The 23,091-nt window shown below is 39.9% G+C and overlaps 1 protein-coding gene across 3 annotated transcripts in view; it reads left to right on the top strand.

Annotated features, from left to right (window-relative positions):
- LOC146546925 (uncharacterized) overlaps window positions 1-23,091 on the top strand; it is an 85,342-nt gene that overhangs the window by 55,278 nt on the left and 6,973 nt on the right. For all 3 annotated transcript variants that reach the window (XM_085266517.1, XM_085266516.1, XM_085266518.1), the window contains 6 exons: window positions 5,465-5,617; window positions 17,232-17,274; window positions 19,739-19,853; window positions 20,177-20,279; window positions 22,694-22,763; window positions 22,855-22,958. In XM_085266517.1, coding sequence (XP_085122643.1) covers window positions 5,465-5,617; window positions 17,232-17,274; window positions 19,739-19,853; window positions 20,177-20,279; window positions 22,694-22,763; window positions 22,855-22,958 — 588 coding nt within the window. The remainder of the gene's footprint in view (window positions 1-5,464; window positions 5,618-17,231; window positions 17,275-19,738; window positions 19,854-20,176; window positions 20,280-22,693; window positions 22,764-22,854; window positions 22,959-23,091) is intronic.

Genomic DNA, 23,091 nt, shown 5'->3' with positions numbered 1-23,091 from the left:
AATGACTTTCTATGTGCTAACATTGATCGCTTCCAGTGTGGACACAGATTAATACTCTCAGAACTGTATGGTGTTTTATGGATCAGGTTTTCATGCACTCAGTTCCAGGTTTAAAAGCAGAGATGCTAGAACAGCTTGTTTCAAACAGTGGATAGACTGAGGGGTTGCCTTGTATGAGATTTTTTTTTTTTTTTTTAAAGATTACTTTGAACTGTAAATCATATTAAGCTACTCTAGTAGACAAAGATTAACAAAAATATGGAGCTATAAATGAGCAAATAACTTGTGGTCCCTTTTATTCACAAAGCTTTTGGATCGACTCATTCTTTGTGAAACGGCTGCATTTTCAGACTGACAGCTCATTAAAAGGTTCCTAGCTGAGACGGTTGCCTTGGGCTGTGGTTGAAATTAGAGTAACATGACAGTATAAACGTTGTCATGTGTGGCACAGTCACACAGTGACTTGTTAGCACAGATGTAACATCTTACGCCCTAATTTGCAGTACGTAATTTGCAAACTTTACAGATTCAAAAGGTTGGTACAGCAATCATATATTTGATAATTCAAATGAAATAATAATTTATGTAGGCAATTCTATTTAGTTTCTGTAAAATCACATATCCTAATTAGAACAAAGGGAAATGCTGTGTGCATTTAACTGTAAAAGTTTAAAAGGTGATTTGATGAATTGCAATAGAATCCTCATGTTTACATTTTTCTTCCTGTGCAAAAACAACTGTTGGTAACTTGGTTTAAAATTCAGATTTTTGTCAACAAGGATAATCAAATACGTTGAGAATATGTATAGCCGTGATGAAATAGCACTTATATAATTCATGATAAATCTAAAAAAAAAAAACAGACATACAGTTTTGCATTGTTGGTTTGATGTAATGAAATTTAATGTGCTTACATTTTTGCATTTTTGGCCGACAGCAGGATCGCGTTATCTCATCTCCCTTCTCCCGTCACTACTGCGCAAAATTTGCTTGCAAATTATGTCAGAGGCTCTTTGAATCATTTGATGATTGGTTGTCACACCAGCATCAGGTCAGAATTTCCTGAGAGCAAGATTAAGCGAAGGACTTCACAGGCATCACCGAGCCGCGACTGGTGCATCGGAAGGAATATTTCAAGGGGACAAACAGTGTGCATCGTGATCCTCCACCTTGTCCTTTAGAGAAGTCCTGCTTCAGCTGAAAGGGACTACATTCACATGTAATGTATTACCTTTCATATTAGGAGGAAAGTGTGGTATTTTCTGCCAGTTACCCACAAAATAACGTAACGCTATGAGATGAGTGATACACAAACAGCAGAAGCGTCCAGTGAGCTTATTTTACCTCAGAAGTCGACTCTGCTCTATCCTTGGAGTCCTCAGAGGAAGAGATTAATATTATCAGTGTGTACACTAAGCTCGTTTTCCCTCTTCACTTTTGCTTTAAAAGGACAGAGAACATTAATCGCTCTGCGGCCCATTAAGTTCTGCTGAAAAATCCAACACACCTGTTTAAATATTTTGTGAATTCCCAGCTCCTCAGTGTGCCGCTACTTGTTCTGAATATTAAGAAATAAGATCTTTATTGCACACAAATACGTCTCATTGCTGTGTGCTTTTGGAATTTCATGCTATTCAGTTTCTCTGAGTCTTATTCTCTTAAGGTTGATTTTTACGAATGACTTTAATGCCCTTTTAGAGCATGGAAGCTGAGAAGTGTAATGTAGTTTTCTTTTCTGATGACTCCTCTGCTGCAGTAGAAAAGTACATTGAAAATTTCAGGAGTATTGATTACTAATGCATTAAACTTGATGCCTTTTTGCTTCTCATACATGTTTTTATTTTTGTTGCTTTTTTTGATTTCTACTCGTGTGTAAAACATCTGTTATCTCTCTTTAACCCCCCTAGAAGCTCTTCTAACTTTTAACCTTACCGTTCATTCTTCCTCCAATCACAGTGTTGCTGATGATGGTTTCCAGTATTGATATATTTCCCTCAGGCAGTGACCACAAGAGTGCTGAGTCATCTTGGATGATTGAATCCAGCTTGGCTAATCTAATTCTCTTGTGGCTTCGAAGAACTGAACCGTGCAGATTAGCGTAACTAGCTCATCTTGGGTCACACAATTGATCTTGGATTTTTTTTTAAGCGACACGCAGTCCCCAGCACATGATGACAGTCCCCATTTCTGCAGATATTATAGCTTTATTTCTGTGCACTGAGAGAAGCTGGTGATGTGAAATCCATTTTTATGTAGAGACTCCGATATAAACTATTTTAATTAAGCATTACTGAACCAGTAGATTTCTTTAAAGGGATCAAATATTAATGTTTAATGTGGTTAAATCAGGAATGCCAGTATATTGATCCATATATTAATTTGAGTGATTGTTACTGTTGTCCACAGCAGCTTTATACTGCATAAAAAGTTTCTCTTACTTGGTCCCCGCAGCATTTTGAAGGCAGCGTGACTCACGTCCATAAATCTGCAGCATTGCCACGCCAGAGGGTAGTGCTATTTTGCACAGCAATCCACCGTGCTTACATTGATTAAATCGTATGCAGTGGCACACGGTAGCTGCAAAAAACATTATATAATTCTGCACACATCAGACAATGCAGTTTTAGTTTTACGCCAAATGTAGCAGGATTCAAACTGCATACACAAAGGCTCAAATGTGAAACGAGCCTTTGTTCTTTTTGGCCGGTGGTGGTTTTCACCTTGGAAATCTCCCATGGGTGGCATTTTTGCCTGGACTTTTTCTGATTGTTGAATTATGAACTCTGTTCTTAACAAAGGCAAGTGAGGCCTTCAGTTCTTTCAGCGATGTTCTTTTGTGACCTCCTGGATGAGTCATTGGTGTGCTCTTAGAGCTGGCCTCTCCTGGGATGGTTCACCACTGTTCCAAGTTTCTCTATTTGTGGATAATGACTCTCCCTGTGGTTTGATGGAGTCACAAAGCCTTAGATTTGGCTTTTCCACACTGATAGATGTCAGTGGCTTTAATATGATGCTTGTTTAGATCTTTTAGCCAACTTTAGTTTATCTGACAGATTTTGTTTAAGTGATTTGTTGATTCTACAGGTTTGATGGTTCTCACTCCGGATCTGTCTAATGAAATTGAACTAAGTGTTTCGAAAATTTTGGTAAATCGTAGTTATTTCAATCAGAAATTAACAAGGGATTTCTATATGTTTAATACTTTAACAACCAGGTTTGGTGGGCAGATCAAGCCTTAATACAACATAAGAGAGTTATAATACAACTCCTCCCTTATCCAATTATCATCAAGCAGGGAAATTGGCTATAGAGACCAAACGTTTTGCAGCGGGCTATAAGCATACTGGAAAATTTAACATGGGAGTTCCTGGCGACTGACTTGCTTTTGGAGTAAGCATAAATTGGCAATTTCAGTTTTTCAGACTTTTCTTTAGTTTGTTTGTTGTCATCTTGTTTAAAACATGAGCAAAAGAAGAATTATTTATAATTATAACAATTAAAGAATTAATCTCGGCACATTGTTGTCAAATAAATGGCTTCATTAATATTTATAATAACTAAAAAAAATTTACTTTGGGGGGAAGAAGCCAGTTAAAATAAAACAAACTGCTAAATTTACACACGAGAACTTGTGTTTCTTTTCAGAATAAGCTATGCTTTTGAAACTCTGTCCCAACCTATCGAGCAGCAGGAGTTTCAGCAGGGGGCACGGCTCCAAGGCTGTGCAGTACAGAACCCAGCAGACAAGCTGCACAGAGAGATCCTATACACATAATGCACAAGGAAATAGATGCCCTTGTCAAGTATAGCAATGGGAAACTAGCACAACAGCAGCCTGTGGTGTTGGAGAGAGTAAATTATCAACACACCCAGTAACGGTGTTGTCTAGCAGTTGGATGAAAATAGTATAACTAGCTGTTATGTGTGTAGAATAATATCATGAGAGGCTTTGTCAGGTTTTAAAGATCACCTCATTTTCTTGATGTATTGCTCTGCCAACTAAAATGAGGCTTCGCCACTGCTTAATATGTATCAATAATTAAAATGATATCAGTCTTTGTGATAAATTTGTAATTAATTCATTCATTCATGCTGTCTACTACTTTTAAAGCCTACAGAGGATACAAAGTCTCTGTTTCCAACTCAGACTCGGGGTTGGTTTCGTTTTCCAAAGGATAGAAATTAAGCTACGGTTAGAAGTACGACTGCTATCGTTGTCAGGGAATGCAGACTTTTGGACGCTCGCGCAGTTAGTTAGGAGATTTCCAAGATTCAAGGCTGCTGTTCTCTACTAATGCAACTGCCAGTCACAATATGCATTGTGTACATGTCTATTAATATATCAGTTATCAAAAGAGAGTTTTCTGAAGTGTTAAATATTATAATATAGCAATTTTATGCTTCCAATAATTAGCCTAGTAGAAAAAAATTCTCAAGTTTTTGACCTTTCTTCTTCTTATTATTATTATTATTTACATTATTCTATTGTTTTCAGGTAGCAGGATGACAGTCAGGTGTGAGTGTGTGCCCTGGTTTATGTAAAGATCAGGGATCAGCCCAGTGTCTGAGCTTCACAACATTGTTTTAGGAAGTGAATCATGAACAAAGAAGATCTCCATGGACCTCAAAAAAGGCTTATTGATGTTCAGCAGCAGTCAAACAGACAGGCTACAAATGAAGGAAATGAAGAACATTGCTTCACCCGACTGGAGTGTCCAGTGTTCCCTCACAGAGCACGGTGTCTAATAGTGTGAAAGGTCACATGGGAGCCCAGGATAACATCTAAGCAGCTTCTCACATTGTGTACATGTTCATGAATGAGAAGTTTACTAACACTAAAGGATGAATCAGAAGGCTGTTTGAACCAGGAGCTTATCCCATCTGTAAAACGTGGTGGCCGCATTATGACTGTTTGAGACGGTTATAATTAATCTGCACCAGGGCGGGTCATCATCGATAGAATATTACTGCAAATTTATAAAGAATGAAGCAACATCTGTTCATGAATTGAACATTAAGAGAAAGTGGGTTAAAAAAAAAAAAAAGCATCAGCATACAAGTTGTTTTACCAAAAAATGATCAAAGAAGCAAGATGATGTTTTGGAAAGCCCGAGTCAAAGTCCTGACCTTCTTCCAGCAGCCTGAAACAAGCAATTCATGTGATGAAACTAACAAACATCCCAGAGCTGAATGTGTTCTGATAATTCAAGTGTACAAGTCCTCCAAGCTGGTGTGTAGGACTGTTCAACAGTTTTCCTACATTTTTAAGGTTTGCATACATTTGCTTTTTGCAGAGTAATAGAAATACTACTCGGCTAACAAACCACTGAGTTTTTTCATATATATGCTTTTAGGTTTTGTGTGTAATTGTAATATTTAATTCAAAGTTAAAGAAGTCACAGACCATCAAGCACTAAATTACATACCCTTTATTAATATGACAGGGTTTTGTTGTGTGTGTTAGGTGCTGGGCAGTGCTGGAAATTGTCCCGCAGACATCATTCCCAGAGAGGAGGATGACACCGGAAACAACAACAACCAGGCCTGACTACAGCAGCCCCTCTGATCCTCCATCCTCAGTCTCCTCACAGAAATACTCTAACATCTCGCTAGAAGAGTGAGTCTGTACTTAAAGTGCTTACCTCTCCTGTTCTGTCTTTCCATCTTTAGCCACAAGCCTGACACTTATGGTTGTATCCTTTGAATAAATATGTGCTAATATGTAAAGCAGGGTTTCAAATCTGTCCTAAACAGCTGTTTGGAAGTTTCTTTATCAAGAAAAAGCTCTTTGCTCACTGTTATCTGCATGTTCATGTGTAAACCTATTGCTCGGGTTTTGCAAAATTCGTCTGCTCACTGCAGAACCACTAGATCACTTGTTTCAAATACAGGCCAATCGTTTAGTATTTACTTTAGAAACAGCAGGTGTTGGACACTCAGTCGAGGTTCAGTTTGTGCGAGTGTTGTTTCTTCAGCGGGTGTCGTTCTCGCTGTCATAAAATCTCTTTTTTGTGTGTTGGATACTGGAATGAAACAAAGACACAAATTTTCTATAAAAATCCAAAGGAAGTGATGTCCATGCTTGTGCCTTGCCTCAGTGCATCTTTGATTTCCATCTTGCTAATATTAGCTTAGAAAAAGGGCTCTCATCAGGATGCAAGGAACGCTCAGATTTCCCACTCATGTTGGCTTGAATATTGATGGTTGATTCATAGACCTTGAGAAACAATAGCTGAGAAAGAGTTAAGAGTAGTTAGAAATAGATATGAACAGGGGTTAAAGTGGGCCATGGGATGGTTTTGTTCTCACCTTCACTTAATAAGCAATTATAACAATGTGTGATAACTGTGCTGTCAGAAATCACAAACGATTTAAGAGAAGAAGATAAGAGATCACGTTCAAAGGTAGCAAGTGGCATCCGATCAGCTGGTAATTTAAAGCTTACCTATGTAACGTCCTGATTTATGTTGGATTTTTTCATTCAGAGTGTGGATCTGGACAGGTGTTGCTGAAGTTAATTCAAACTTGGAAGTGATTATGAAGGTTATACTGACAGCAGGTGCAGGCTTAACTGGGCACTTTGCAGTACTGTGGTACAGCTCATAGTGATGAACTGCACTCCAGCCACAGTTCAAATGCTTGTTAATGAGCTAATAACATGGCAGAAACCTAATGCGTTTAGAATACCAGCAGAAGACCACACTTGGTGGCACTCTATCAGCTGACAACGGCAAACTGAGCTTGCAGTTCACATAGGCTCACCATAATTGGACAACAGAAGGTTGGAAAAATGGTGTCTGGTCTGATTAGTCTTGATTTTGCTTCAGCATTCAGATAGAGGGGTCAGAATTTGGTGTAAACAACATGAAAGCATGGATCCATCCTGCTTTGTATCGACAGTTCGGGCTGGTGGTGGAGGAGGATATTTTCTATGCAATGCTAATACTAACCGAGCATCGTGTAAACACAACAGTCAGATTATTGTTGCTTATCATGTCCATCCCTTTGTGACCACAGTGTTTTTCACCAGCAAAGATGAAGGCGAAGTATAACTTTGAAGGAAAGATGCTTTTAAAAATATGATTTGGAACGCAGCTACAAAGGCTCACGGAACATCTGCCTGTATATTGTAGAATGTTGGTGGCTAAAGCAAACCTCAAAACCAGCACCGGTCAGGTGGTCATAGCCTTCACATAAAGAGAGCAAATGTACCGGAGCTCACAATAATGATTATTTGAGTCAGTTAACCTTGAGGCATTGCTACTTCTGGTCCCCACCTCCCAAATCCCACTCTAATCCCAGCATATGAAGCACTGAGAGACAGACTCAGTGGACAGTATGTAAATCTGGATATTGAAGGGCATAAATGCCGCACCTTGAAAGGAGAGAACCAGAGGATAGCAGATATTCCAGATTAAATGTCCTGGGTTATCTGTAGTAGAATAACAGTGTCAAATAGCAGTCATTTCAGGTCAGCCTTTAAATAATTTGGCAGGTATGAAGCTCTTTTTATGCTATTACATTATCCACACCCATTCTGAGATCATCAAAAAATGGCACCAGATTTCCATTTCTGATACTAAGTTGGCTTTTTGTCATCAGCATTGTACAGTATGCCATTTCGTTGATGGCCAAGTTTGACAGTGATGATACATCAGCAGAGAATTGTGTGAATATGTGCAATTAGCAGCTCTTGTACTGAATATGTAATTATTTCAAAGCATCTTTGAATTGTAATCGCTCCCTGGCTCAGGCTTTCCCTTTCCATTAAATCCTCTTTCATTACACTGATTTGCAGAACAACCATTTTTCATTCTGATTGCTTGGCATGAATTTTTATTTCTGTGTTATTCTTTCCCCCTTACCCATCACTGCTCATTGTTCATCTCTTTAAAAAAAAAAAAAAAGGAAAGGAAAAAAACAGAGCTCCTGTGACCCACATGGTTGAGACAACCTCAGTGACAGGTACCTGCACTTCTGCCTTTGCAGAGCTTTTCTATGACAACAGTGCCCCCTGGTGGCTTTTTATAAATCATCTATTAAGATCACATGGTTGTTTATACTGTTCCAAATCCCAGTCCTCTAACCTTGTTCCCCTCATCTGTTGACTCGTTCAGAGCAGCTTTGTGCTTTTAAAGCCATGGTGGAATGAAGGATGGAATATAAACGATAAAAGTAAGGACAGAGGATTTTGCAGCCTTGTCGCTAGTCTCATGTGTCACTGGGATCAGAAACAACTGTTTGCTTTTAGACTGTTGCAATTAGACAAAAGACAATTTGGGAGTCTTGGAAAGTCAAAGTAAAGGTGATTGGAGAGCATTTGTCCATCTGGAAAATGTTGGAAGGCTCACCTGAGGTGCTGGGCTGTTGATAAGTCTGCCTTTATCAAGTCCTTGGCTCGCTCATCAAAGGATGTGCATGCTGGAAGTGTCCATGCAAACACAGAAAGTTTCCATGCATCCTTCACCTTTAGTTGTGCTTTGTGCTTTATATATATTTATGTATATGAAAACGGCACCTTCAGTGACTTATGCTGTCGATACATCCCTTTGAATGTTCCAATGGCCTTGCTGTTGAGGAAGTTTCACCTTGATAATCGTGGGCTTTCTTGAAATTTGTTGACAACTGACTCCTCAGTTTAGATTTGTTGCCACTATGAAGTTAAAAAGAGCTTTCACAACTGACTTGCCCCTAAATTAACAAATAAAAACGGCATTATAAGCTATAAAATCCATACCTTTGTGTGAATAACCACTTCAATGTAATTCCTAATTGTTCTGAAATAGCTTTTTAACTGTTGCACATTTAAGAAAAACATACCTGGGTTAAGAATGATCAGCAAAAAGAAAGAAGCTTAAATGTGGCTGTTTGTTATGTATGCAAACTGCAAATGGATATTGGTCTTGATCTAATAGTAGAAATAAGATAAAAGGCGATTTCTTGCTTAAAGAAATGTTTACTCTGTGTTATGAATGAAAACACATCTGCTCATCTGTTCATAGTGGTGATTTACTTTCAGTTTGGTAAAAGTCTGTTTTAAACATCATTTGTTGGTTTGTCTCTGTCAGGACGACAACCTGATGATTGCTTCTTTTTCACCCAAAGTAGTGCCAAGGCCTAGCCTGACATCAGTTTCATGTATTTCCACTCAGAAAGTTTGGTGCCAATGCTAAAAAAGTGGTAGCATTGTGATGCCACAAAGTTGGAACCACTGTTGTTAGTCGCTTTGGGCCATATTCATTGCATTAATATATTCATTTCCATTCATGCTTTAGAGCATGTCTTGTGTTGGGCTGTATGTGGGATTTCTCACAGCAGTGGAACCTGCAGTCCGAGCCTTCAGCCGTGGGTTTCTTGAACAGGATGTCAGGGTTGGGTAGAGGGAGGCTTTAGAGCAGGCTGTATTTAGACTCACTCAGTTGCAAATGGTGAAATAAGTAAAAATATGTACCCCATCTATGAATCTGTGGGGGAAAAAATAGTTGGTCAGAAAAAAATTTCAAATCAGAGTTTAAAATGGTTGTGACAGTTGCCTTTGGCAGCATAGTACACACTGCATCTTTCATACTTTACAAGGTCAGAACATGAAAACAAGCCCCACGCGCCTGTGAGTGCTGTAAATGGATCCCTGTTCATTGGGATGGATGTGCCTGAGTCTTGCATGCTTTCATTCAGATGAGTACAAGCGTCAGTTAAGCCAGCTTGGCACTTTGTGCAGAAAAAGGTAAAACAAGCAGGTCAGCACCTTTCCTCAACCACCTGCCATCAAAGTACAGCAAGAGGTCATGGTCGTCTGCACCCATTTCCATGCATATTTCTATATAAAGCTGGAATTAATGCTCCAGGTTAATTAGAAAGTTGACTCCTAATTTGAGACCTGGACTACCCGTACCTCACTGAGGCTGCAGGAAGTTTAATTGTATTGTTTTACATTCTTGTTCGGGTTGAGGCAAACTAATACATCTCATCTAAATTTTAACATGTTTGAAATTGCTAAATGAACTAAAAACAAAATAATAAATCTACCTATCTTAATAACTATCTATCTGAATTAATATCTGATTGGTGATTGGTTGGGCTAACAAAGGAGTCCAATCAATCACCAATCCAATCAACCAGAAATTTCACACAGCTGGTTATAAATTGGCCAAAGGACACGTTCAGCCTTTGCTCGTCACATCTGGCTTCAACAGTCAAGATGACGAAGTTGAAATTCTAATCTTGATACTTCAGTGGGTGAAATCAGAGGGCTACGACAATCTTTTATACCGTCTATGATTTATACTGTGGCGCCAGAAAAAGATGGGTGGTGAAAATGCCAACTTGGCTGCTCTGCAACTACATGAAACACAGACAAATTGTCCACTGGAGAAACAAAGGCTGCAGAAAGCTGCGGCCCTCACCCTGTTTCAAAACTGTCCTCATCCTTGACTTGGATCACAGACTGTGCATGTGTTGATGTCACAGTTTATTTAGAAATTGTCCCCCATTTGGTTGTGTGTGCTGCGACTCTGTGTATCTGAAAAGTGGAACATTTGTCATCAGTCCTGAAGCTTGTTTCCTTTCACAGAATTTGCTCAAAGTGAGAAACAAAGGCTGTTCCCCGACTGTCTAAGGCTTATTAGTTTTGGCGATTTGAAACACCACAAATGATGCACGGTGCGTCGTCTTTGCTGTTGCTTGTCCTTCTAATTAGCTTTGTCTCCCTTATCCCCCCGCTGTGACTCAGTATGTCACAACCAAGAGTTTCAAAACTGGCTGCGCAGCCACTGCAGTAAGACAGAGGAAAAAAGTGAAAGGAATTAGAAAGTAAGGCAGATGTGAGTTATTGTGCTGTAAAGCCAGGATGTTGCTAATTTAAGGCCCGTCTGGCAATACGTTAAGTTATACTTTAAGAAAAGGCAAGAATAATCTGTGTTCATCAAATATCACATGACTATGTAAAGTTTCACCAGTAAACTGAGTTTTCTGGTCATTTTGCTTTAGATTAACCTGATTCCAAAGCATTTTTAAAATTATGTGAAGCCCAGCTAAATGAACATATAATGGTGTTTACTTTAGCGCTCAAACATTTTTAAGTTTCGTTCCGGCATCAGAAAAGGCATCCAGTATAAAAGTCTGCCACGTCAAACATGCAGAGCTAGCTGCGGTGGTGACCCCTTGTGGTATTGCAACAGTCAAAGTAGGTTCTTCTTCTTTGATCAACCTTTATTGAATATTTGTTTTTTACATTCTGCATGGGAGCAGTGTGTATTTGATCTTTTCTCTCAAGTTCGTGCATTCAAATTCCTGAGATCACACAATGACAAATCTATTTTTGGGATAACCTGTTCACATCATAATAGAAAGCTTATTTGGCTTTGTCCTAGATGCCCAGGCGTTAGTTGGTTGGGTATAAAAAGCCAAAACTAATGTCTAATAAATTATAATCTGCATGAAAGCTATGAAGCTATGCAGCAGATTTCTGGTGTTGTTTTTTTTCTCTGGACAGTGTTAAATTTGTAATATTTTTATCACCCTCATTGGTATAAAAGGATGCAGCGAGGTGCAGATCAGTGTTGTCAATCACCGATGAAAATCCATCAGGCTTTATGCATAAGAGACACGTCTCTAGTTATATTTGCCTGTTTTTAAATTAAAAACTGCTGTTAGGTAAAATTTGACTTTCATGAAGACTTTGATACAAATGAAAATCATTTATTTTAATTTGCTTAAAAGAAATACATCTTTGCAAAATAATTTTGCGACACCACAATCAAACAAAAACATGAAACTCTGACTCGCTGTCAAGATTTATTGTGTTAAGAGAACACATGCGGGGTTGATGATGACGCTCAGACAGGCTGAAAATATTATTATCGCTGCTTTCGTTGACCTTGATATTTAAAAGCTCGTGCTCTTTGCTGGTGCACGTGCACGTGTTTTTGAGTCGCTCCATGCTTTGCCTGGTATTCACTGAGTTTAGCAGATGCTGCAGTGCAGCTGATGACCCTACCAGTAAGTTGATGTCATCAGGAAAGCAGAGGTTGTTGAAGGTGGCTCCTGATTAGCACTCCTACGTCACCTGTTACATCCAAGGCCAGTGTCATAATGTTCTCAGTGGAAATAAGACTGTGCTGAATTCAAAACATTCTGCAAGTGTGACGTGAGGATTCTCAAAATAACTAATGTGAACTGCCTTTCTGACACATCAACTGTTTGTCTTTTTTTTTGTTTCCTTTGCATGCGACTCTCTCCTCATGGTTCCTTTTCATTTATATGACAGGGACTGGTTGCAGCAGACTGGTGCAAACTGATAATCATCCCAGCACACTATTTTTGTCATGGGTGACGCTCGGCTCTGTTTTGGCAGTATGATCATTTCATCTGCCTGCATTAATTTAAAAAAATATCCTTGTAGATCCTTTTTGTTTTCTCAGAACATACAGTCAAGGAACTAATTCTGCTTAGTTTTCAGAGTTCCTGTAAGCGGTGGTGTCACTGTTGACTTTCAATATACGGGAAAAATTCTCTTGCAAAGCCATATTTTAAAGTTTTTCTGAACAAAATGTATATATTTTGTTTTTGGAGGTTTGGGATTTGTTTTTTGCTTTTTTACCTCTTCATTGCTTTTTAGCCTTCAGATAGTTATTTAGCCTCATAGCAGTTTTTCTAGATGGCTGTAGCCATTTTCTTTTTCTTTTAAGTCTTGCAACCCGGCCTCAATTGTCACACACATCACAGTACAGCAAACAGGGAGAGTTGTGAAACAGATACTCGGGCTCCTGTTCTGAAAAGTGAGGGTATCCCTGAACTGTCAGTCTGCAGCAGTACCGGTCAGTTCGCTGTTAATTGTATGTTTGGAAGAGGGGCAGCAGTTCAATCCCACGAGGTCAAAAAACAGCAAACATACCAATGCACTACCAATAAAGACGGGAGCATCTGGGGCACAGAGAGCTGCTGTGGGAAATCTGAAGCAACCAATTATAGAGCAGCCACGGGTCACCTGCTTACCAAAGCTTAAAGACCTACACACACACACACACACTGCTGCCCTCTGCCCCTCACATAGGAGGTAAACTAATGAACACAAAGATAAATCATAGTTTAAAAACAATCTGCAATAAAATAATGAACTGGCCACTGGGTGCACAGTGCGATTAATCATAATTTATTTTTAACATGTTTAAGTAGTGTTTCTTCTCCGGATAATTAAGAGGGGGGGAAGCATCCCACATTAACCAGCTTGTACTGACAATCCTCCACAGACGCACAGTGAGAGAGCCTCTTGTAATAAAGCAGCCGGCTTCACTACAGCACAGTAACACACACTGGAAATCTGCCAAAGGGCCATAAATGTGTTTCTAGTGACTGTCAAAGCTCCAAAACTCCTGTGTTTTCAGTAAAGAAAAGGACACTCTAGCAGCAGCTTCCCGTAGCTGTTAAGAAGCTCTGTCTCTGTGTATGCTACACTTGAGCAGCAGTCAGTCCCCAGTGTTGCCTGATCATTCACACTGTACTTGTTAAGTGGCCACAAAGCCGCCTCCTTTAGTGACACTGCTGAATCACTTCTTTCCATTTAAAAAAAAATGCTTTAAGTGAGAATTCTACCTAAGCAACAGGACACGACAGAAGTGATAAATTCACTTCAATTTTATTTATATAGAACCAAATCACAACAGTCATCTCAAGGCACTTAATGTTGAAAAAAACAATCATACAGAACAAATATAGAACATTCCAACTATGACATGACCTGCTATGAGCAAGCACATGGTGACAGTCGGAAGGAAAAACTCCCTTTTAACAGGAAGAAACCTCCAGTGGAACCAGACTCATGACGGGGCCGCCATCTGCGACTGGTTGGGGGTAAGGGGAGAGAGACAAGACATTGTGGAAGACACCCAGAAATTAATGATTAAATGCACAGTGCTGTTTAAACACATGTGAAAATGTAAAAGAGGTGATTTAAGACGACACTCGGTGCATCATCGGAAGGCCCCAGTAGTCTAAGCCTATTGCAGCGATTCAGGGTCACCCAATCCAGGACTAACTATATGCTTTATCAAAGAGGAAAGTTTTAAGCCCAGTCTTAAAGATAAATAGTTTGTCTTGCAAATCCGTACTGGGAGCTGGTTCCACAGGAGAGGCGCATGACAACTGAAGACTCTGCCTCCCATTCTACTCTTTAAATATCCTAGGAACAACAAGAAAGCCTGCAGTCAGAGAAAAGAGTGCACTGTTTGAGTGATATGGTAGTATATGGTCTTTAAGCTAAGGTTCTAATTATTCAAGACTTCGTCTGTGAGGAAAAGGATTTTATATTCAATTGTGGATTTATTTGGGAGCCAATATAGTGACAAATATGCTCTTATTTTGGTCCCTGTCAGTCTCACTGCAGCATATTGGATCAACTGAAGGCTTTTTATGTTTTTAAAACAACCTGATAATAATGAATAACAATAGTCCAGCCTGGAAGTAGTAAATGCTTGAACTAGTTGAACTAGTTCCATCAGCATCAGCATCATTCTGAGATAGGATGTCACAATGTTTCTGGAAGCCAGTAACACAGTAATAATCTGGTTAGACACTATGGTTCTAAGATTTTTAGAGCTGGAGAACCTCAACATTTAACATCGCCGAAACATTCAGTACTCCAGCATTCAGCTGCTGATGTTTGCCTGCATCAAAGGAAAAATATGAATGAGAGAGACACAACTGGAAGTTTATTTTCAGCATGAAGTGAAAGATGTTTTGGCCCAATCAACCAGAGAACATCAAATCATGGTTAAGCTTTCTCATACAACAGTGACTGTTTCGTCAAGTTTTTTTCAGCCGCATCCTTAAGCACTGCCATGCTGTGGATCATCTGCCTCTGTGTCTCCTTATCCCTAGCATCCTCCTCTATCACAGCAACTGCGAGCATGTCCTCCTTCACTACATCCTTGAACCTCCGTTACATGGCAGCTCCATATTCAACATTCTTTGTTCAGTATATCCACTATCGTTCCTTACAGCCATCTCAGACTGCCCTCCCTAACTTTATCTCCAAGATTCCTTGTTTTACATAGCAGTCCAAAATCCAAAGACTTTACTGTCATGTCTGCCACAAAAAACAGAAGTTTATGTAGGTTTATGTGTTTTCTTCCTAAAATCCCAACTTGTGATTTCAGTCTTATTTGGTTCTAGGTTTCTTTTAATAGACTGAGGTTTTTAAAAGGTCTTTAGAGTCATTGATTGAATTTACAAATGTGGCAGGAACCCTGATGGTTCCAATCCCCCCGACAGCAGGGCTTTCTGATATTGGGCTGTGCACATCCCATATCGTGTGAAGCTTCCAGTTAGAAAACTTTCTATTTCTTCTCTTTAGTGATTAATAAGACTTTTTGAGTTCTTCAGTCTCATTGATAAGCATTTGCTTCTAAGGGTGGAGACGCTGCTGTACGTCAGCTTCAGTGACGTAAACAATGTGGCGTACCTTTGTCTCATTGTTTCATTCAGCTCCCTAGTTTTGTTTCAGTTGAGTTGAAGGTTGTTCTCTTCATTATGGTGGTATGTTATATTTCACTGTTATGCAATTATGATGCAACTCCAAGTTTTCACGTGTGCACACCGACTGTTGTTGTCATATTCTCGAGTCTTTAACTTTCTCTAACCTCTTTTCACAGCACAACATTTAGTTCTGTTAGTTTGGCTGCAAAGAAAAACAACAGAGTAACTAATGAAACCTACAGCACATTACAGCAGCAGCAGACAAATGGCTGAAATTAGAGTTTAAAATGGAAACACTGATTCATAGGTTTAGCCCTGACCTGCCATATGCTTTACTACCATTTGTGGCTAATTTAATATTTAGGACAATATTTTCCCCCTGCTGTAGTATTCTTGTTTCTCCCCAGGAGATCCCTCTGCCGGCCGGGAGTTGGCCAGCTCCCAGCAAACCTGAGAGAGCCAGGCTCTATTTCACTGACTCCTAATGAAGATTAATTAATGTAGAGGGGAGCCATTTATAAATGATAATTACTATTAAAAACGTAAAGGGTCAGAAAGATTAATGTAGCATAAGACAGCGCAGGTATGTCAGTACAAAACCATATGCTCTGCTTCAAGTGTGTTAAATGTTGTTTCTCCAAAAGACAAACGTCAAAGGAAATCGGTCAAATGAAGACATGCAACTTATCATATATACAGATACATACAAGTGTTACTGAATACAACATTTGATCATTATGGTTGCATTTAAAGTAAAACGAGCAGTGTACAGTTAAGGGCGGGGCTGTTAAAACTCCCCAACTCGCCTCTGTGACATCTGATTTTATCAGATGGTACGTGCCTCCATCTTTTATATACAGTCTGTACTCAAAACAGTCAAATGAACAGTGCACAAGACACATTTTTCAGACGTAAGCCTTTACTTGGTTTATCTATGATACTGGGGTGTGGCCAGTGTCTGTTAAGCTAATGCACTGCCACAGGTCGTATCCATGGTTTTTATGTGCAAAAGAAGTGCAGATCAGAGTTTTTTGTGTCCTATGTGTGAATTAAACTGAATTGTGCATTCTATCTTTCGCTTCCTCTGTAGATAATCCTGCTCATCATACAAAATAAGGTTCTGGAAATGCAAGTGGAGGTCGGCTTGTTGACAACAATGTTTCTGAGTGAACGATGAAATGGATTGCAACTGTGCTGCTATAATTTATGGTGTGGTTATGAAAAGCTTCAATTGATGTGAACCTAATTTAGCATTATATTATGGTTTGTTTTACGCCACTCTAACCTTGAAGAGAAACTTCTTCACCTTTAAAGGACACACGGACTATATATATGTATGTATGGGTTAACAGGGAGAAAATCCTCCCTTAATAACATTCAAATCCCTTTCTGACTTACTCACTGATTCAATTTCTCTGTTCAGTGAGGTTTACATAGATGAAATATATCAGAGGAAATTGACTGAGACTGAATCATTTTATTACTTCTTTGTGGGGAATCTGATGAATTGTGTGCTAAAGGTTTTTCTCTTAAAAAGTAGTTTATTTGTTATTTCACAAGATTTCTAAGAAATGCTGATAAAGTGTCACTGCTGGCGTTAAACATTAGATAAAGATTTTTGTTGCTCGGTGGCACATTTACAGCTGTGGCTGAGAGACCGGTTAACAGCAGTCAACTCACCTCCTCACAGATCTGTAACACTGAGATAAACTTATTTTCTGTTTTTTATTTCCATGTATTTGTTTGTCTGCTCCCCTCAGGTCAGAAAAAGCAGGAGAGATTGCCACTATTCCACTGACTAAGGTATGACTATCCAACCCTTTTTTGTGTGTTTGTATTGGTCAACTGGAAAATTTAGATATTTTTTTAAATATTACAGATATCGTGGATTAAATAATAATAATAAGCATAAATTGTTACCTGTAGGAAGCTATTTGAAAGAAAGATCACACACCCCATATCTCATTTGATAAAGTGCTTTGGCTCATGCAGGCTAGATATAAATAACAGCAACCTCCTGGCTACAATCGAGGGTTGCACATTGGTTCCATTGAATTTTTCTGCTGTCTGAAACAGATTACAGGTAGCTGCAACAACCAACTGATTCACCAGAGGTGGCGCGTGCAGCACCCTCAACCTCAGGTCAACCATTTTTAATACCAAGGCAACTGCACAAATTCCCTGGGGAGCGTCAACCTGTCTCTAAACAAACTCAGTTTGATTTGAAGTGACTGCAGTTACTCTCAGAACACAGATTGCTAACATGTTGCAATCACTCAGAATAACTCTGCACTGATCACCACAACTTGTCTGCAATCTGTCTTTTGCAATAGGGGATCTGACTCAGCTGGTTGTCAAGTGACTTTTTTTGTTTTTGTTTTTGTAGTTAAATTGCTGTCCTGCAGCAACAACGTTGCCATTTGTGTCTGCAGATGCAATTTTCACCTGCTCATCACAGTAATCCACTGTTATCACAAACAAGATTGCATGCGATCTTGTTTGTGCCCGGTGACCCCTTCAGTCACCGGGCGATTGTGGCTCAAGAGTTGGGAGTTCGCCTTATAATCAGAAGGTTGCTGGTTCGACCCCCGGCTTAGACAGTCTCGGTTGTTGTGTCCTTGGGCAAGACACTTTACCAGTTGCCTACTCAAGGGTCAGAGGGCCCGGTGGCGCCAGTGTCCGGCAGCCTCGCCTCTGTCAGTGCGCCCCAGGGTGGCTTGCCATCAATGTGTGGGTGAACGGGTGAATGACTGGATGTGTAAAGCGCTTTGGGGTCCTTAGGGACGAGTAAAAGTGCTATACAAATACAGGCCATTTACCGTAGGTTGCTGGGTAGCACACCTACAGCAGACCGACTCCCTGTCTTTACCATTTTATCAACACCTTGAAAAAAAAACAGCATCTCTTTGAAGACAGCAAACGACAGCGAGTTGTAGCAGATTCCCATCTTCGAAGCACATGCTGGGCCAGATAATAGTTTGTGTTGCGATCAACTGCAGGAAGATGTGATCACAGTGTGTTTGTATTCAGTACAATACAAGAAACAGTGATTTTACCCTGCTAACAGCTTCCTGTGGAGCTAATGGAAACATGCAGCAATTAGCTATAGTGCTTGGCTTGGCCTAGCTCAAAAACTAATTAGCAGTCAGATCGCGCTTTGGAGCCATCCTGACCTGATCTCTTTAGAGAGAAAATAACTCAGGAGAATAAAGCTGCACCAGGCAAAATGTAATGTAGAAATCCACATGTTATCAGCCTAATGCAAAAATGAAGCTTCCTGACTGAAATTAAACTTTATACAAACAGACGTTCAAAAGTCTGCAGGATATTGTTTCACCAAACAAGGATATCTGCTAAATTCAGTTCTGCATCCACCTGTGTCATCGTGTCATTTTGGCACTGCAACTTATGGTGGTCTATAGTGCAACCAACAATAACATCACAGATAGACTTCTACTGTCACAGCTCGTGACAATAGACACAACAAAGTGTGAGCGGAGAGGATTCTGGTCCAAGTCTACCTTTATGCATGCACGGCTTTTCAGTGTACAAACAAGCACCAATAAGCTTTTCCAATGTGAAGACCTATACCTTTATAAATGAAAGAAACGTGAAAAGGTTTCAGAGGAGCAGGTCCTCATATTTTGCAAGGCCCTCACAAAACATCCTAAAAATCCCTGAAACATTACTGCGGTCAAAAACATGATCTCCAGCATCAACATTCCCTCTGAACGTGAGCTCTCTAGCTTGTTTCGACTTTAATTTCAGCCACGTAGTGGGGATGCTATCTGCGACATCCTGCTAGAAAGCTTTGATGTGCAGGCCATCTCTGAAGAATTGCGAGGCCTCTGGTTTGTTGGCTGCATTTGCTGTGATGGGCCGATAAAGGCGAGCAGACGCAGCGCTACTGAACCAGAGCTCAGTATACAACATGTTACAGAGGGATGCCGTTCTCATTTAGCCTTTTGCATTATGTTTGATCACCTGTATCTGCAACAGGAAATTAATTTCTTTCTTTCTTTTTAAAAAAACAACAACAAAAAACGTTAAAACATTCTTGTAAATGCAGCGATTGCATAAAAGTTCTGAACTTTATTCAGGTGAAATTCATAATCCTATAAACGTTGCAATAACACCGGCAATAAACGTAAGAAATTAACCGTCATGTAGGTGTCACCTTAGGTCAGCTTGGTGTATTAAGCTTCTTCTTGTGTCCTCATTTTCCACACCCACCGCCATCCATCACCCCCCATGACATTCCCTGTAGATCATTAATGAACGTTACAGGGCTTATTCATGGGTGGCTGAGCTGATCCAGGTGTTTATAGCCATCAGCGTCACTGTGTCCTTCCTGGTTATGGGATCTGCTATGAAGCACACCAGTAAGTTGACTAATTCCCATAAACTGCTCATGAAAGACGAAGGTAGACCCTGTGACATCACTATTGGTTTAAGAAAGTTGGTTTCAGTTTCAGAAAACTGCATCTTTTGGAACTTCGATATTAGCGTCATCTTTCAGCTCTGGATGTTGCTGTTGCTTTTGTATTTAATATTATAGGAGAAAAACAGAAAGCTGTGGGTATGCTATTTACTAGTGGTTCATCTCTGTGGTACTGCCACAATTGTTGATGTTTCTCTTGTTTATGTCGTGATTTATACTGAAGGAATACGCTGTGTAATGTTATGTTTTGACTGTTTCTTTCAGTCGATGGTCTGGTGAGCTCACTGTGGAGCAGCAAGCTGGAGTGGCTGACTAAAGCCTGGGAGCCAAAGTTGCCAAATAAACAGCACATCTGCTCAGCAAGAAGGTGATGATGGGGAGTAAAAGCGTTTAGTTTTCATGTGCCAGAGAGCATCATCAGCATCAGCTGTTCACATGTAAAAGTTAATAGTTTAATCAGTTATGTAATTATAATTATAGTTTTGCTTTAAAAACAAGTTAAAGTTGGTTGAAGTTGCTTTTTCATACAAAAACTTTAGACATTTTCTGGCGAATCACGTGGGGATGTTTTCCACGGTTGTGCTCTCTAATGCATGCCCCCTTGCAGGAAGTGGTTTGCATATTACTGGAAATACTCCATGTGATTAAGGAGAGGGTGCTGCCTGGGAAGACCACAGAGGAAGCAGAATATGTGATTCCCTCTTGCTGGCAGTGCAAGCTGCTCAATTCTCACATCAGCACAGTCACCGCCTACTGGGAACTGGGTGGTTCAAGATTCGCCGCTGATTACATCAGACGTTTGTGCTTTTATGTGGACGACCTCTGGGTGATGTGCACAGAATTCATAGTTCAGGGCTGCAGAGCACGGTTGAAAATGGCTTATTCTTGGAATTATATGATAAATGTAATATTTTTCTTTAATAGAAATAATTACACAAAGAGATGTCATATTACAACATTTTATTATTACAAATAAAATGCTCGTCACGTTGAGATGACCTGCTCGTCCTGTCCATTCACTGTGATGAATGATCCAGATGATCCATGATCCAGCGTGTCTGCTGGCTTCATTAAGGCTTTCAACATTTGTTACTGAAATACAGTTATTAATAATCTCCAAGGCTACAACACAACAGCGCTCAAAATGATGGCATGCTAAAGCTCAAATTCTCTTTGATCGTTTAAATGAAGCTAGTTAATTATGGAGCACATTTTTAATCCAGGTTTAACAGTAATTATGGGAAACCAGGCCTCTTCGTATCAAAGAGATTTTAGCTTAGAATTCATTTTTGTCCCTTTTATTGAAGGTTCTCAACGTATCTACATCTGATGGAAACATGACAGTAATTTACATCATCTGTATGTGTCACTTCTGTACTTTTATAAAGGATGGTCCAGTGGGTCCTACGCTGAAGGACGTAATTAATTTCTTTGCGTTTAGACGATTGAGCTGGGTCTGGCAGATGCTTCTGGGTCTCTTCACTCAGTTAGAAACTCTGCGAAGCAAAGCTGAGCGCCTCAGTGAGTGTGATCCTTATCCACAACACTCTCCAGCTGGTGGATGAGCAGTGGCACCCAGGTCACTGCTCCTCTCCACAAGGCTTCCAGCTGGTGTCCTCTCTTTTACACCAGAGCAAAGAGAAGACAATCTAACTTTCAGTTGTTTTTGTCTTGTGGCCCCTCACTCCTTCTTTGTCAAGAGATTCAAGAGCAAGCAAGCTTGAAATCCACCATATTCATTCATACTACACCAAAGAAGTAATAACTGCAGAAAAGTTTCCGATTTTTCACTATCTACACTCGAAATTTCGATTGATTTGTTTTTTTTAACAGTTGGTCCACACAGCTTAAAAAAAGAAAGAAAAAGGGAACAAAGGAAGCAAAAGCTTTGTTTCTTTGTTAGAGGACAGTCTGGGCAATGAGCTACTTTTTCTGTAATTTTACACATTTATTACTTACAGTTTATTACAGAGTCGTGCTGACAGATTTCTATATAAGGACACCGAGACATGATTTTGAAATAGTACTTGTTTTCTCTCTTATGGGGATAATTCAGCAGGCTGGAGAAAGAAAGGACTTTCTCTCATCTGGACTGTATGTGGCCCATGATGTAAAATGACTTTAATATCTCTGCTTTAGGGTGCTAAGATTTGCAGACATCCTATCATGCCATCAGTTTAACATCCTTATAAGATGTATATGATGATTCCTTTGATTCAGCATAGCAGCGTCAAACACTGGAGATCAAAATTAACAGCAAACCTTAAACTGAGTTGCTCTCTGAGAAATAGCAGGTCCCAGACCTGTAGCTTCAAAGCCTGAAATAACTGCAGGATTTACAGGGGAGACTCTCGCAAACGTCTAAAACATCCAGTTAAAAAGTACTCGAACTACCAGGAGTCACTGCAGAAATCATGCGGCGCGTCCGCAGGTTATTACTTATTTGTCTCGTCGTGATTTTAGTATAAAGCAAACATAAAAACTGCATCGGCCTATTGAGGAGATTCACTTTGGGCACAAGACTTCGAAGTTTCACTCCTCTTGCACCATATTTGCACCAAAAAGCCACTCGAACCGATTTCACAGGCTGTTTACTCAGGTTCTCTCTGTCTCTGCCTCTCTCCTTTATAATTTAATCTGCAGCGTGTTTTCTCTCCCCCTCCACATAAATGAAGAAGAGGACGATCTGTGACATGACGTATAATTCATCTGAAACGCTCTTCAGACGACGACTGATTAAGTTAATTTCATGCTTCTCCTTTTTTTTCCTCTTCCTTCCAGCGTGGCCAAAGGATTCATGTCACTGCTCGGGTTCGTTGTCATCTTTATTGTGTCTGTGTGTGATCCCAGGGTAAATAACACACACACACACACACACACACACGGAGTAATGACTGCTGTCTGGAATTCTGCCAGTCATCCGTGTTTTCCATCTGCTTCAGGGTTTTGTTGTCATGTTGGACAAAGTTGTGTCGTTCTCCCTCAACACTGAAGTGGGACTGTTTGTCTTCATCATGCTGAGAGAATGCAGAGAGGACAGATTCCAGTGAGTACCTGTGATGTTCAGGATTGGATTAACTTAAAAAACAACTTTAAGGCTTTATTTTGTTTCCAGAAACAGATTCGAGTTGGATTTTTGGCAGCATAGCACACAGTTTAACTGGCACACATGCTCCACC

The sequence above is a fragment of the Mchenga conophoros genome, linkage group LG23 (genome assembly GCF_057382185.1).
Source record: "Mchenga conophoros isolate Kocher_MC1m ecotype Shallow Benthic linkage group LG23, M_conophoros_male_GT1.1, whole genome shotgun sequence".
Classification (NCBI taxonomy): domain Eukaryota; kingdom Metazoa; phylum Chordata; class Actinopteri; order Cichliformes; family Cichlidae; genus Mchenga; species Mchenga conophoros.
This window is presented reverse-complemented; position numbering and strand designations above follow the sequence as displayed.